Source organism: Echinops telfairi, unplaced genomic scaffold, assembly GCF_000313985.2.
Source record: "Echinops telfairi isolate 266 unplaced genomic scaffold, ASM31398v2 ScPeMD7_443;HRSCAF=831, whole genome shotgun sequence".
Taxonomy (NCBI): Eukaryota; Metazoa; Chordata; class Mammalia; order Afrosoricida; family Tenrecidae; genus Echinops; species Echinops telfairi.
In genome coordinates, this window is record NW_022104341.1 from 85,370,149 (window position 1) to 85,384,952 (window position 14,804).

General features: G+C 43.4%; 1 protein-coding gene across 1 annotated transcript in view; it reads right to left on the minus strand.

Moving 5' to 3' along the window:
* The window catches only part of CFAP57 (cilia and flagella associated protein 57), an 82,519-nt gene extending 67,756 nt beyond the window's left edge, over nt 1-14,763 (minus strand). The window contains exons 1-3 of the mRNA XM_004699700.2: nt 14,600-14,763; nt 4,694-5,010; nt 1,196-1,482 (exon numbers count right to left, since the gene is read on the minus strand). Of these exons, the coding sequence (XP_004699757.1) occupies nt 1,196-1,482; nt 4,694-5,010; nt 14,600-14,756 (761 nt within the window). The 5' untranslated portion in view covers nt 14,757-14,763. The remainder of the gene's footprint in view (nt 1-1,195; nt 1,483-4,693; nt 5,011-14,599) is intronic.
* Nucleotides 14,764-14,804: the final 41 nt, after the last annotated feature.

Consider the following 14,804-nt stretch of genomic DNA (forward strand, 5'->3'; position numbering starts at 1 on the left):
GTCCCCCTGTCTGGTTAAGAAGGAAGTGACTTGGGTTGGTTTTTAAGGCCGCGCCACTAGCTCTCCATCTCCTCTCTCATTTCAACAAACATTTACTGAAGCTCTGTTAGGTTTCTGGCCCCAGGAACTTAAGAAAGGTCGGAGCATGTGAAGGCCTGTTAGGGGACGGGGGTTACAGTGGGAGCTGTCAGCCCACACGTGACAGGGATCTCTGAGGACAGTTAGAGAGGAGCTGCACTTAGCTGGGATGGGCACATCTGAGAGCTGCCAGCTGAGACAAGGAGGACTAACAAATTTATCAGGTATGCATATGTGTGTGTATGTGTGTATGTGTATGTGGAGGGGTGGTGGTGGCGGCGAGGCAGGGGAACAGAAGGAATGGCATGTTACCAAGCCCAGAAACAAGTGAGGGGACAGGGTAGTCAGGGCACTGAAACAGAGCAGTGGATAGAGGCAAGAGTGGATGCTGGCCATATAGAGGAGCAGGGCTGCTGGAGCACGGGGGCCAAGATGAAGTGTTCAGACCCACCGAGGGATTCTAACAGAGCACACCAGAGAAGGGCAGAGGGACTCACAAGAAAGCTCTGACAGAATCACGGCAATAAAAGGAGATGCCAGTGGTTGGGGATGCTGAAAACTGGGTTTGTTGGTCTGTTCCTCTTACTGAATTGCAAGGAACTGTACCCCCAGCACCCAGCAAGGTGCCTGGTGCACAGCAAGAACTCAAGGAACATTTACTTCATTGATTCAGTAAATTAGGCAGCCACTGTGTGTGAGATTGGATACACACACACACACAGACTAAAGCGTGGAAGATAGCTCTTATTTTATTTATGAGTCTTTTAAACAGTTTCATTGACATATAATTCACATATCGTACAGTTCAACGGTCTAATCCTATTATAAGGAGTTGTGCAATCATCACCGGAATCAATTCTAGAAAGGAATGCTCTAATTAAAGGATTCATGAACTTACATAAAAAGAAAAGGAAACATACCTGGGTTATGATCATGGCTGCAGAATTTATACTTAAAAATAGACCAACGCTAGAAAGGGAGAGGGACAAGGAACGCAGTTGGTCTTTAGGGTCCAGGGGGCATAGAGTGATGTTTTTAAAATGCTACTATCTGTTCGATGCTATTAGCACAACAAGTACCTTTCTCGAGAGAACCAGCCCACAGGGACTCCCATTACCTCTCTGACTCTTGAAGCATATCCAAGTTCTTCATGTCACTGGTCTGCTCCTTGACCATGATGTTCGTCTCCCAGCGCGGATCTCCAGACTCAAAGAGGAAGAGCTTGCCTGTGTTAGTGCCAACGACAATCTTGTCATCGGACACCCAGGCATGAGACAGATAGTTTTGAAGTTCGCCCCTCTGAAAATTGGTTTGCTTCAGGGTTCCCTCAGCAAAACGGAGAAGTTTAAAAATCCCATTTCCAGTGACACACACCTGAGTGTTATCCTGGGGATTGAAGCTCACCTGTGTAAATGGGAGAGGGGAAACAAAGCCAGAGATTTATGAAATCAACCTTGATGGGATTATTTCTGATTTAATTCATTAGTATTGATGTCTGGTAGCTCAGAGTACCATTTGAATGTCACGAAATGATATAAACTTGATTTTATATTTGATAAAGCACAGATATAGATCCATTACACTTGCATTTTCATGGCCTGTGGATCTTAACCCAAGATAACTACAAAGTAGAGGCTTCGTACAAAGGCCAAAAGGCAGGATGAGCAAGTGTTGACAAGAGTGAGGCTGTGTGTCAACAAGGATGTAATAGTGAGAGGAGAACACAGCACGTGGGGGACACTCAGCTCTGTCAAGGACGATGGAAAACGGCAGCCAAGTTAGTGGTGACAGCCACTCAACGTGGTCTCTAACTGTACATGTCGACGGTTGAAAGGGCAGGTTCACCCCCTCTATATTTACCACAAGAAGAGATTGATCAGCAAACAGACACGCACAGGAGGGGCTTCAACAAGTTCAGGAGGGTTAGGAAAGAAGGGAGAACGGACACAGGAGACACAGGGCAGAAGAGGGAAGCGTGACAGTGATGGTCCTTTGGATGAGAGCAAACGGGCATTGTATGGATTGTTGAAGGCAAAACTGATGAACTGCTCTGTGAGCCTTCACCCCATTTACGATGAAATGTTTTTGTAAAATCTTATGATAAACTGAAAAGAGGATATTGACTAAAGTATTAAATATGAAAGGAAGTTCATGGGAAAACTCCATTAGTTTTCCATTCCACTTCCATGAACTTTTTTGTGGCATCGTGCTCACATGCCGGGCTACGATCCTCAAGGTCAGCAGTTTGAAACAACTACGCTCCTCAGGAAAAAGACAGGGCTCTAAACACCAGTAAACAGTGACAGGCTAGGAAGCCCACAGAGGCAGTTCTACCCTGTCCTTTGGGGGGTCCGAGTTGACATCGACTGGATGGCGGTGAGTTTTGCTTACATACCCACACACGTGTACCCACACAAGCACACACGCCAATGTATATAAAGGAAGCAAACTAACTACAAAACTAACATGCAGCAACAGCTCAGCTGGAGGTGCAGGACAGCGAGGGCCTGGCCGGCTTGTGTAGCTCTTGCATATTGCGCTTCCTCCTAGCAAACATGCACCCCAATGCGCAATAAGGGGGCAGTTAGCTGTTGCCCTCGCTAGATGGTGACCATGATGGGAGCTGTGGCTTTTTAGTCGCAGTGCTGGGTTCATAGTGGGCATCTAATAACTGCTTATTGAACTTACTTGAGAGGGCATGTCCTCTTCTTTGAATAGAAATGCTCGATCTGATCTCACCAGAGAGAACTTGGGTCGACCTGCCTTGTGTCTGATCCTGTGATCACCAAGCAACCTTCCCATTACTAACCTTATCTCTCCAGTTCTGTTTGTAGGGAGGCAATCACTGGATGAGGGATGAGTGCTCTGGTTGTGATATGCTAGTTTATACACCAGCCTTTTGTGAATTGAAGAACTGAATCTATGCCTCGGAAATGAATTAGCTCAAATCTCTGAAAATGAACAGAGTTCTTACACTTATAAAATCAAGTACAAGATCCTATGTTGGGTAACTGCACCAAGATAAAATCTTGGAACACCCTCCCTAAGCTATCAGTCAGCTTCCTGATGGGACTTTCCCATTTTGCCCTTACTTCCTCAACAGCTCCTTTCAGTTCAGAGCTTAGTTCTGAAATCTTCACAGTGCCCAACAAGGCTACTGGGAAGAGGCGAGGACCAGCTTGAAGACTGGGTTCTTTCAAATAAAAGTAAATAGAGGAAAGAACTAGGAGGCAAAGGACATTTATAGAGGTCTAAATACAGGCATCCACATATGTAAATATATTTATATATAACAATAGGGAAATAGATCTACGTACATACAGACAGACATTGGGCCTCTACTCAAGTACTCCCTCAACGCAAGAACATTTTGTTCTAATAACCTGGCATTCGGTGATGCTCACCTTCCTAATACGATTGCTGAAGACAAAATGGATGCATAAGCAAATGTGGTAAAGAAAGCTGATGATACCCAGCTATCAAAAGATATAGGGTCTGGGGTCTTAAAGGCAAGAAGATAAACAAGCAGCCATCTTGTAGGGAAGCAACAAAGCTCACATGGAAGCAGCACACCAGCCTGTGTGATCATGAGGTGTCAATGGGATCAGGTATCAGGCATCAAAGACCCAGAACAAAAAATCATATTGATGTGAATGAGGGGGAGAGCAGGGTGGAGACCCAAAGCCCATCTGTAGACAATTGGACATCCCCTTACAGAAGGGTCACGAGCCACTCCTGGTGCAGTATAGAACTGATGAAACATACAACTTTCCTCTGGTTCTTTAATGCTTCTCCCCGCGGCCCCCTGCCCCACTATCATGACCCCAACTGTACCTTACAAATCCGGCTAGCATGTGCACTGGTATAGGTAAGAGCTCACAACATAGGGAATCCAGGACAGGACCCCTCAGGACCAATAATGAGAGTAGTGATACCAGGAGGGTAGGGGGAAGGTGGGGGAAGAAAGGGAGAACCGATCACAGTGATTTATATATAACCCCCTCCCAGGGGGACGGACAATAGAAAAGTGGATGAAGGGAGACATTGGTCAGTTAAGACATGAAAATTTTTTTTAATAAATTATCAAGGGTTCATGAGGGAGGGAGGGGGAGGGGGAAATGAGCTGATACCAATGGTTCAAATAGAAAGCAAATGTTTTGAAAATGATGATGGCAACATATGTACAAATGTGCTTGACACAATGGATGTATGTATGGATTGTGATAAGAGCTGTAAGAGCTCCAATAAAATGATTTAATTTTAAAAAAAAGTCTGGATTCTTTCAATCCGGTACCTCTGGGCCTGACGAGTGGCCAGAAGTGGCCCTGGGCCACAGCAAAGATGGCAGGAACTGAAGTCAAAGAAACCTGGGTCCCATTCCTTGGTTGTGCTACTCACTACCTCTCTGGTCTTGAGTTTATTAACCTTTCAGAGCCTCAGTTTCTTCATCTGTCAAATAGGGGTAGTAACAGTAGTGCCTACCTTAGATGGTTGTTGTGAGACTAAATTAAGACATGCATGTAATAAATTAGTACCCTTCTTGCTACAGAGACAGCTTTCCATAAGAGATAGCTCTTATTATGCTTTTTAATGTGCCTGATATGCTGGGAGATACCTGGTAGACAGTGTTGTTCTGGGTATCGGTTCTTACAGTGGCCATTACTTTTTGTTTTTCCCACAACCAGTAGACAAGTTGCGACTCTGGAGTTGATGTTTGGGCCAAGAGGTATTTGGAGTCTGGAGAAAAAGCCAGGCTAATAAATTTCTGAACTGGAAAGTCAAAATTATTGAGGATTTTGCGCTTCCGGCAAGGGATTGCTGATAGTTCGTAGACGGTAATGACCGGCTTCTCTTGCACAGTCTCGGAGATGGCCAGGTAGCGCCGGTTGGGGCTGATGGCCAAAGCCAACATGCCCTGACTCTTTTCTGAGCCTGAAAACAGAAGAGAAAGGGGAGGATGAGGAGGTCATGTTTTCACCCAAGAACCAGGTACAGTAGTGAAGAAAGGAGCACAAACTGGTCATTAGCAATCACTGCCAGCCTCTTGCTGCACTAATGCCTTTGTGAGTAGGAGGTGGCCAGGGATGAGGAGAGATCACTGGGTTGGGGGTAGGAGGAGGTAGCAGGAGGAGCTTGAGCGCACGTGTGCATCTGAGAAACAGCATTGCTACTGAGAGAACCGTGCAGAGCGGGATACTGCTGGACCACAGCAGGTGAGTCAGGGGTGACCAGACTGCTTTAGAGAAAGGGAGCAGGGCAGGGGCAGAGAGGCCTTTCTGTATTGAGTAGTCAGCATGCAGCACTCTTCCTCGACTCCAGGGGCTAGGATGCCAGCTACCGCATTCCTTACTCTCCTTTTCAGTTAGATGGTCCACAGGACCTTCTGGCTGGGAAACGATGCAGGAATCTGTTGGAGTGGCTTTACGGTGAACCTATGCTTTCTAGAAAACCAGGGACGGATACATTCTGCCCTTTTCCTGGGATCAAGTGATGATGCCCGGCAATACCAGAGTCACCTTGCAACTACGAGTTGGCATGTTCGAGGACACACAAGCTACGGCCATCTAGGAAGCAGCGACTGCAGCAAAGGTTAAAGTACACACACTTCACTTGGGAAACGGGTCACATATGATTCTGTGGGTCCTAGTCATTTTTGCTTTTGGACTTTATAAAAACAGCAACATTTTAATTCTGTTAGTTTTAAATGAATATATAAACATTTTCAGCCTGAATTAAATTCTCAGTATATGACTGCATTGATATAAAGAGGAATATAATTCAGGTTGTAATTCATTACCTGCTCATTTTGATTAGAAGGTGCCTTGATAGCACCTTGGGTTTGGTGTCGGATTGTTAAAATCACAAGTTCGGTGATTCAAAACCACCAGCCACTCCATGGGAGAAAAATGAGGTTGTCAGGCTTTGTAAAAATCAATTGTCTCAGAACCACTATATAAGGTGGTTACGGGTTGGAATCAACTTGATGACTGTTTTTTTTCAATCCAGGTTGAATTCATTATTATATGCTCATTGTTATTCTATTCATTTTCCTAATTTAAAAATAAAGTTAAAATATTTTCTTGGTTCCCTGAAAGTACTGTGCGCCATACAACTTGTACCTGCTGTGCTCAGTGGAGAAGTCAGGCCCGCACACACACCTGGGGCAGAGAGAATGAGTGAGGAATGGGATACCAAGTGGACGATGGGACACCAAGCTGCTACTTCACCACAAGCTACAGAGACATGCAAGTGTGTCCAGCACAGGAGATGTCTCTGGGCAGGCTGCAGAGGGAATTCAGTCTTGGGGAAGAACCCAGGTTCTTGACCACCAAGGGTCATGCATAAGAGTTTGGACTTCACCAGGGAGGCAAAAGGGAAGCCAGTGAAACTTGGAACAGTGAGGAGGAGAAGACGGGATAAATGCCATGAGGCAAAATCATGAGACTTAGTGACTGTCTGCATGACAGGGTGTGGGAGGGAGTAGAGTCATGAGTGATATTTGTTCTGGTGTTGGCGACTGGGAGTGGTGAGAAAGTTAGGGGGATGATGAAGTTTTCCAAAGACTTGATATTTATGTGTTCACTTCCAGTTGTTGTTGTGGTTTTTTTTTGGTACACATACGCCTTTTAGTTTATCCTAGGCTCATTATGGTAAAGGCTAGAAAATGAAGATCTAAATAGTTTTCCATTTGCCAAGTAATCTCACTGGTTGTCCCAGTACTGATTTCAAATGCCATCTGTGGCAGTTACATAATTTGGTGTCAATTTGAGGATTAAGAGGGTAGAGGTAGAGTCTAGCCTGTCAATATGGACATAGCCAATGAGAGCTCTGTGTGGGCATGGCCTCCTGAGAATTCTGGGAAGTGCTGTATTTCTCTCTCTCAGCTCCCTCCCTTGGAGACACTCTACTGACAAGACACATGGCACTATGCTGATAGACTATATGCCCTGGGAACTGGAGAAGCTACGTGGAGACCCCTGCCAGCACTGCGATGCTTACAATGCCATTGGATCCAAAGACTTTCTACTCACTGGCCTGTGATTATCCTGCATTCAGCATCATTGCATGTTTCGTGAGTCTGCAGATAACTTTATAGATTGGTATTGGACATATGGGCTAATATTGGACTTAGGGGCTTGGACTGGACTGGGTTGGGATGCTTTCTTAATGTATAATTACCCTTTATACAAAACTCTCTTTTATACACAGGAGTTTCTATGGATTTGTTTCTCTAATCTACCCAGACTAACACACCATCATGATGCAACATTAAATTCATATATATATATAATGTTGGGCTTCTGGTTTACTTGTAAAAGGAATCCTGGTCGCTTGGCTGCTAACCGAAAAGTCAATGGTTTGAACCCACCAGAAGGAAGATGTGGCCATCTGTTTCGGTAAAGATTACAGCCTGGGAAGCCTCGTGGGGCCATTCTCCTTTGTCATATAGGCACTGGTGTAGTGATGACACCCCTGGGCTGCTAAGCACGTGATCAGAGGGAGAAGATGAGGCCATTTCAGTAAGGAGGTGCAGTCTCAGAAGCCCACAGGCACAGTTACACCCTGCCCTTCCAATAGGGTCACTGCAAGTGTCACTATAGACTTGCTGATGAGTAGGGATCAATGCTGCAGCAATGGTCTTAGGCTTTGGGCAGTATATCAAAAAGTCCATGGAATAATGGAATAAAAAGATAATAGAAGTTTTTTCATGAAAAATATAAAGCTACCTCCCATATTTATATAAGGGCTATATTTTTCTTGTAATTATATCTTTATCACTTTTGAATATCTGGCAAGGTAGTATCTTGAAAAAAGAGAGGTAGGGGAAAGGAAATGATATATCTAATTTTAGATACGTTGTGTAAGGTACATATTGTAGATCATTCAGGTAAAGTGGTCACCAGGCAGCTAGATATGATTGTAAAGTAGGGAAGAGTCTTGGATTGAAAACACAGACTTGTAATAAAAGGCATAATAAGAAGTTAAAAGTGTGAGCACAGATGTGCTTGCCAATGGGAGGCAAGAAAAGAAAAAACTGCTCATTCCAATGTTTGTTTGTTTTTTAATGCTAATTATTCTTTCTTTTTCCCCCTCAAAATTTCTATGAAATATCAGTAGTAAATACTTAGATATAAATAAAATTAACTAAATTGATGTCTCATAATTACAGAATATTTTAAAAAGCTGTAGTACAGAAAAGAGGCTTATTAGAGGTTCAACACCGTTTGAACCAGGGCTTAAGTAGCTTGTATAAATGAAACCAGGAAGTCTGTAGCATAAAAACCACAGAACTATTTTCATATAGTTCAGGCAATGAGTGTTACAATATTCCAGTTAAACTGTAGGCAATTAGAGATGCTAGAGTGGGCTTTCTTTAAATTTAATCACATGTGGGGCTGGTTGAAAGGCAGAGGGATAAATGAGTGGTGAAGCCTCACCTTTCGAGTTCTCGGGTCTCTTGTTTTGTGATGGTTGCACGGGTGCAGCTGCCTTAGCAGTTCCCTGCTTCAGCTTGCAAGATTGACTTCCTACAAGACATCCCCAAGGAGAAGCTACATGGATCTATCCCGATGCAGCCCTGGGTGCTGGAGCAGCCGTGTGGAGATCCCTGCTAGTGCTGAGATGCTTGTTCGTTCACTGACTCAGCTTTCCTCCTGCAGTCGGCATCATTGCCTCTGTTTTGTGAGGTGGAGGACTTTGTGGACTGGTGTTGGGTTAATGGGTTAATGTTGGACTTGTGGGCTTGGGCAGCATTGGGTTGGGATGTTTTCATGATGCACATTTTCTTTACATAAAACTCTCTCTTATACATGAGTTGCTGTGGATTTGTTTCTCCAAAGTACCTAGACTAATACACATACAATAGTTTAAATTCATTAAAAAGAGTTGTAAAACCATTAGTTTTAAGACAAGCTTTTAAGATCCCAATGCTATGCTTTCTGATAGTGGGCACCATCTGATTCCTTCACCACACTTTGTTCCAGCACCCATCTCTCCAGCAATCCCACATGAAGGTCAGTAGATAGCAGGGCTGCATCATGAGAATTGACTGATTTTAAGTAAGGGCTTATTGTTAAACCCATGTATATACCTAAGGTTATTCATATCCGTGTCCCACTATAGAGGCAGCACCAGCAGCTTTCTGAGAAACAATATAAGTAACTTCCATTGGAGCCTTTCATAACAATTGTTGTTGTTAGGTACGGTCAAGTTGGTTCCAACCCATAATGACCCTATACACACCAGAACAAAACAGTGCCAGGTCCAGTGCCATCCTCACAATTGTTCCTATGCTGAGCCCACTGTTGTCAATCCATCTTGTAGAGGGCTTACTCTTTTCCGCTGCCCCTCTACTTTACACATGATGTCCTTCTCCAGGAACTAGTCTCTCTTGACAACATGTCCAAAGTACATGAGATAAGGTCTCGCCATCTTGCCTCTAGGGGACAACTCTGGTTGTACTTCTTCCAAGACAGACTCGTTGGTCCTTTAGACAATCCGAGGAACTGCCAATAGTCTTCATCAGCATCACTATTCAATCGCACAGATTCTTCTTCAATCTTCCTAGTTCAATGTCCAACTTTCACATGCGTAGGAGGCAACTGAACATACCATGGCTTGGGTGAGGAACAACTCAGCCCTCAAAGTAACCTCCCTGCTTCCCAAAACTCTAAAGTGGTCTTGTGCAGCAGATACACCCAATGCAACTCTATAATAGTGTAATTATATTAATTATATGTTAATAGTATAATTCTAATAATAGCATCACTAAACTAGCTAGTGGTATAGAATTTAAAATGCTACTGAGATATGATAAATATTCATATATAGGAGAACTTTTTAAAACTAAAATACGTCCATAAGACTTAAGTGACTGAATCCTGTTTAGGAACACAATGAGGATTAGCTAGAGGCACACAACTGAATAACACTCATTCACTACAGCAGAACTGTCTGCAGGACTGAAAACCAAACTCACTGCCACCCAGTCAATCCCCACTATTAGCAGCCCCACAGAGGACAAAGTAGACCTGCCCTTGTGAGGTTCTGAGACTGTAACTCTTTACGGGAGCTGAACTAAGGCATGTTTTTAAAAGCTATGAAAATAGGAAAGTGGCAGATATAGCTGTAGTCTTAAGTTGCCTGTTGTTGGGCAACCTTGTGGGAAACAGAAAGATTTCTCCCAAGTTGTCTCCCCCAAATATAGGCTAGACTTAGGACATTGCTTGCAACGAATGGTAAATGATTGCCAAGTTACCTCTCTAAAGGCAGTCAGTTGCCAGACTACTGTCTGGTCCCACCACAGGTAGGGTCCACTCCCTGCTGTTAAGGACAATGGGCTACTTCTCCCTAAAGGCTTAAGACCATTAGTCTGGTTCCTGTAAGTGGGGTTTATACCCTACTGATAATGGTTTCTATGATGGGCCAGAGAACAGGTCAAATCAAAGGTAGGCTGCCATCCTGAATCTAGGATCCGCCCATCTTGTCACATGTACCCCCCATCACCCACCCTTCCTATTGTGTGTATATCCCTAGATCACCCCCCTCCCATTACTGTATTACCTATAGCACAACCCTTTCCTGTGACGTGTGTCCTCACCTGTAATTAGGGGGCTTGCATGTCCCCAGAGAATATAAAAGCCTTGGTTAGCAATAAATATCTCTCTCTCTCCACGTGGACCACCAAGTGAGGCTGAGGTGAGCATGCTACCATAAAATGTGTCTGACTCCATTATTTCATCTCTCTTCTGTCTCTCATATTTCTCTGACTTTACTATAATCTTTACTTATTATCACTGTACAATTGTGCCTACTGGACCTGTGATGATGTGTTAGGGGCTGGTATACCCGATACAACCTCAAAAGCAAGAGGTCTGCACCACAGTCCAATGACTTCCACACCCAAGACCGTGGGGTATCAGTCCTTGCCTTCGTTTCTCACGAGGGTGTTACAGTGTAAAGTCCAAAGGACGCTCCACTGTTTGTGCCAGGATCATACCGGGCAGAGCATGTATCCCACTCATTGAAGAGGCTGCCAGAGAAATAAACAAATCTGTCGTGGAGGAAGTGCAGTCAGAATGCTTTTTAGAAGCAAGAAGGTAAGGGACTTCATCTTACGTACATTGTGGTGCTATCAGGAGACATTTCCTGGAGAAGACCTCATGTTTGGAAAAGGCACGCGTCAGTGAAGAAGCAGAAGACCCTCAGCAAGATGGGTTGACACAGTGGCTCTAAGAATGTGCTCACACATAACACTTGTGCAGATGGCGTGACTCAGGCAGTGCTTTGTTCTGTAGTGCATAGGTACCTATGAGTCAGAGCTGACTCAAAGGTACCTAACAACTCTTTTGAATAAGGAGTCCCTGGAAGGCACAAACGGTTATGCATTGGACTATGAGCTGAGGGTGGTCCATATCCACCCAGAAGTGTGCTGGAACACACGGATAGGGATCTGCTTTTGAAAGGCCACCCCTTGAGAACCCTCTGGAGCAGTTCTAGTAGGGACACATGAGGTGGAATTAACTCAATAGCAATTAACAACAAGTTACGAATATATTTTTTAATCTCCACTACCAGACTGAGAACTCCTGTAGGGCAGCTAGGAAAGCTTGATTACCTACCTACCTATCTACTTAGTTACCTTCGGTTTGTCTCTAATTCAGTCATCAATGCCTGGCACCTAACAGGTGCTCGATATACACTCATTCATTTTAGGGTTGTAGAAGGCTTTTGCATTGCTTTAACCCAGTGCATGACTCACTCCTCTAGATGGTTAATTTCATGTGCTAACTTGGCTAGGCTATGTTCCCAGTCGTTCAAGCAGGCACTACTGTAGCTGCTTTCGGGAAATCAGCTGCCCTTAAGTAGAGCAAATTACCCGCTATAATGCAAAGCAATGTAATGTAATCTGGACAGGTCATACCACTGTAGGGAAGATCCTAACCCTAATACCTTCAGAATTATAACAAGACAAAAACGACATCATCTCCATTTTACAGGTGGGAAAACTGAGACTTGGGAGGGGAATAAAATAGAAAAAAACACTCAAATCCATATTTGCTGCTTTCATGACCTCTATACTTTCTACCCCATGAGTAACACTTTTAGACTTGGTCATTAGGGTGCTTTCCCTGGACCCTACATGTCAGTGTACCCTGCTGTGGCCCTGGCCTGGCTATGACCCGTGAGATGGGCTCTCTAGGTCACCTGGAGTTTACATTGCCTCTTCTAGATCATGTTTCAGGTATCCGAGACTGGAATGTTCTGTCCACATGGTCGCAAGTGTGCTAACAAGAGCGATACTGATTTTGTCCTTAGGTCTATCTTGACTTTGATCTGGGCCTGAAGAATGATCAAAGAGAATTGTATCTGGGAAATATGGATAGAGTTTGAATATGCACCCTAGTGGTATGGAATGGTGTCAGGAGCAGAAGAGAAGGGATGAAGACCAAAGAAATATGAGATTATGAACAAGAAATTTAAAATGTAATTGAAATTTTAAATGGAATACATTATACAGTAATATCTGAAAGACAAATCTAAATAAAATGATCTAACATGCAATGAAGGGAGACTGGGAGGGGAAAATACAAACGAGTCAAAGAGCCATGGAGAAAGGGGATGGTCTAGGGTACCGAAGGAGTTAGCAGAAAGAATGAAAAAAAGAGTATTTTAAAAATGACAACTGATAAAAAATTTCTATAATCATCCAAAAAGACTTATTCTCAGATACAAGAATCCCAAAGAATCTCTAGTAGGATTAAAAAAAAATACGTACAATCCCCCCACCCACCCAAAACACACAAACCAAACACAAGTCATGTTTACAAAGAAGACCTTAATGGCTAATTTCTTAAGATATCAACAAAACAGAAGTCAAATAACATTGGGGTAAAACTCATAATGTGCTAACAAAAATTCTATCCCCAGAAAAGCTGTCTTTCAACAATAAGGATGAAATACAAGCATTTTCAGACAAAAATAGGGAGTTTATCACCAATAGATTATCATTAATCAAGATGACAAAGGCTGAACTTCAGGCAGGTAGAAATAATTGCAACTGGGAGTGTGTGATTTATAAAATGGAATGGTGAACAAAAAATGTCAGTAACTTTTCAAGCAAGTACAAACAAACGTGGTCTGTCTAAAATAATGACTGGCTTAATGTCGAGATCCATAGGATCAGATATAAAATATAGAAAATATGCAATACAATTTAGTATCTTGTAATGTTCTATTTCCTATCCTGGGTGACAGGTACACAGAGCTTCACTTCATCATGCTCTCAAAAATATTACATAGATGTAGTATGTATGCACTCTGTCGAAGGCATATGCCACAATACTTTTATTTATTTTTTAAGGTAAGAAAAAAGGGGAGAGGGGAGCGGGGAGGGAGGGGGAAAATGAGGAGCTGATGCCAGGGGCTTAGGTGGAGAGCGAGTGTTTTGGGAGTGATGAGGTTAATGAATGTGCGGGTGTGCTTTGCACAATTGATGCATGTATGGATTGTGATAAGAGTTGTATGAGGCCCCAATAAGATTATTTTTTTTAAAAGAAGAAAAAGGGGAGAAAGAGATAGGTATGGAAATCATGAATATTATCAATAGGTCCAATGTGCATGAAATTTAATTTTATAAAGTTATGCAAATGGTCACTGGTGACTTAGGACAAGATATGCAAAACCAAAACCCAACCACTGCCATCCCATCTGGCTCACAGTGGCCCTATAGGATAGAGAACTGCTCCTTTGGGTTTCCTTGGCTGTAAATCTTCACAAGAGCAGACAGTTTTATTATTCGCCCAAGGAGCAGTTGGTGAGTTTGAACCACTGACCTCCTGGGTAGCAGCTTAACCTTCTATGCCATCAGGGCACCTTTCCTAATACACAGATTCATGAGAAGCTGTATCAGAAATGACTTAGGGAAACAAATGGTTTACTCTGGAGAACGGTGTTGTGGGTACCAGTGGATTTCGACTGACAGCAACCCTATGAGACAGATTTAAACTGCCCTGGTGGTGTAGTGGTTACACACTGGGCTGCTAGCCACAAGGTCAGCAGTTTGACACCACCAGCTGTTCCATGGGAGAAAGATAAAATTTTCTATTCCTGGAAAATGATAATGAAGATGCACGAAAAGAGCTTATTTTTCCAGATCTTAAAGTGAAAAAAGGCATTCTATTAATATTATTTTGTATATGTGATTTTAATGACATATGTATGATTAGATACCTGGTGACCCAGTAGTTACGAATTCGGCTGCTAACTTAAAGGCTGGACCCTGGACGCACCAGCTACTCTACAGGAGAAAGATGTGTCCTACAGGAATGCTCTGAGTCAGAACTGGGTTATGCATGATCAACCTAAGCAACATACATCGATACACATCTATGCTCTCTCTATGTCTTGGGGTGGGGGGCGATGAAAACTGGCCCCAAATACTTTCCTTCTCAATCTCTACGTGTCGATCATGGGGTTATATGCAGTACTGTACAGTTGGGTCAAGATGAAAGTGAGTTACCTGGAATGAATTTTTGCCATTTCTGATCCACATTATACTTCACACAGTGATTTCCTGAAGGAAATATAAGCGTCTGCTCGTCAAAGAAGAAGATATTGTTGGCCACGCGGGCTCGGAGACCAAAAACATGCAGCGACTGAGCAACTACGGTGGACATGGTCCAGGCCAACCTGCTGCTAAAGATCAAGAGCAATTGACAAGGAGT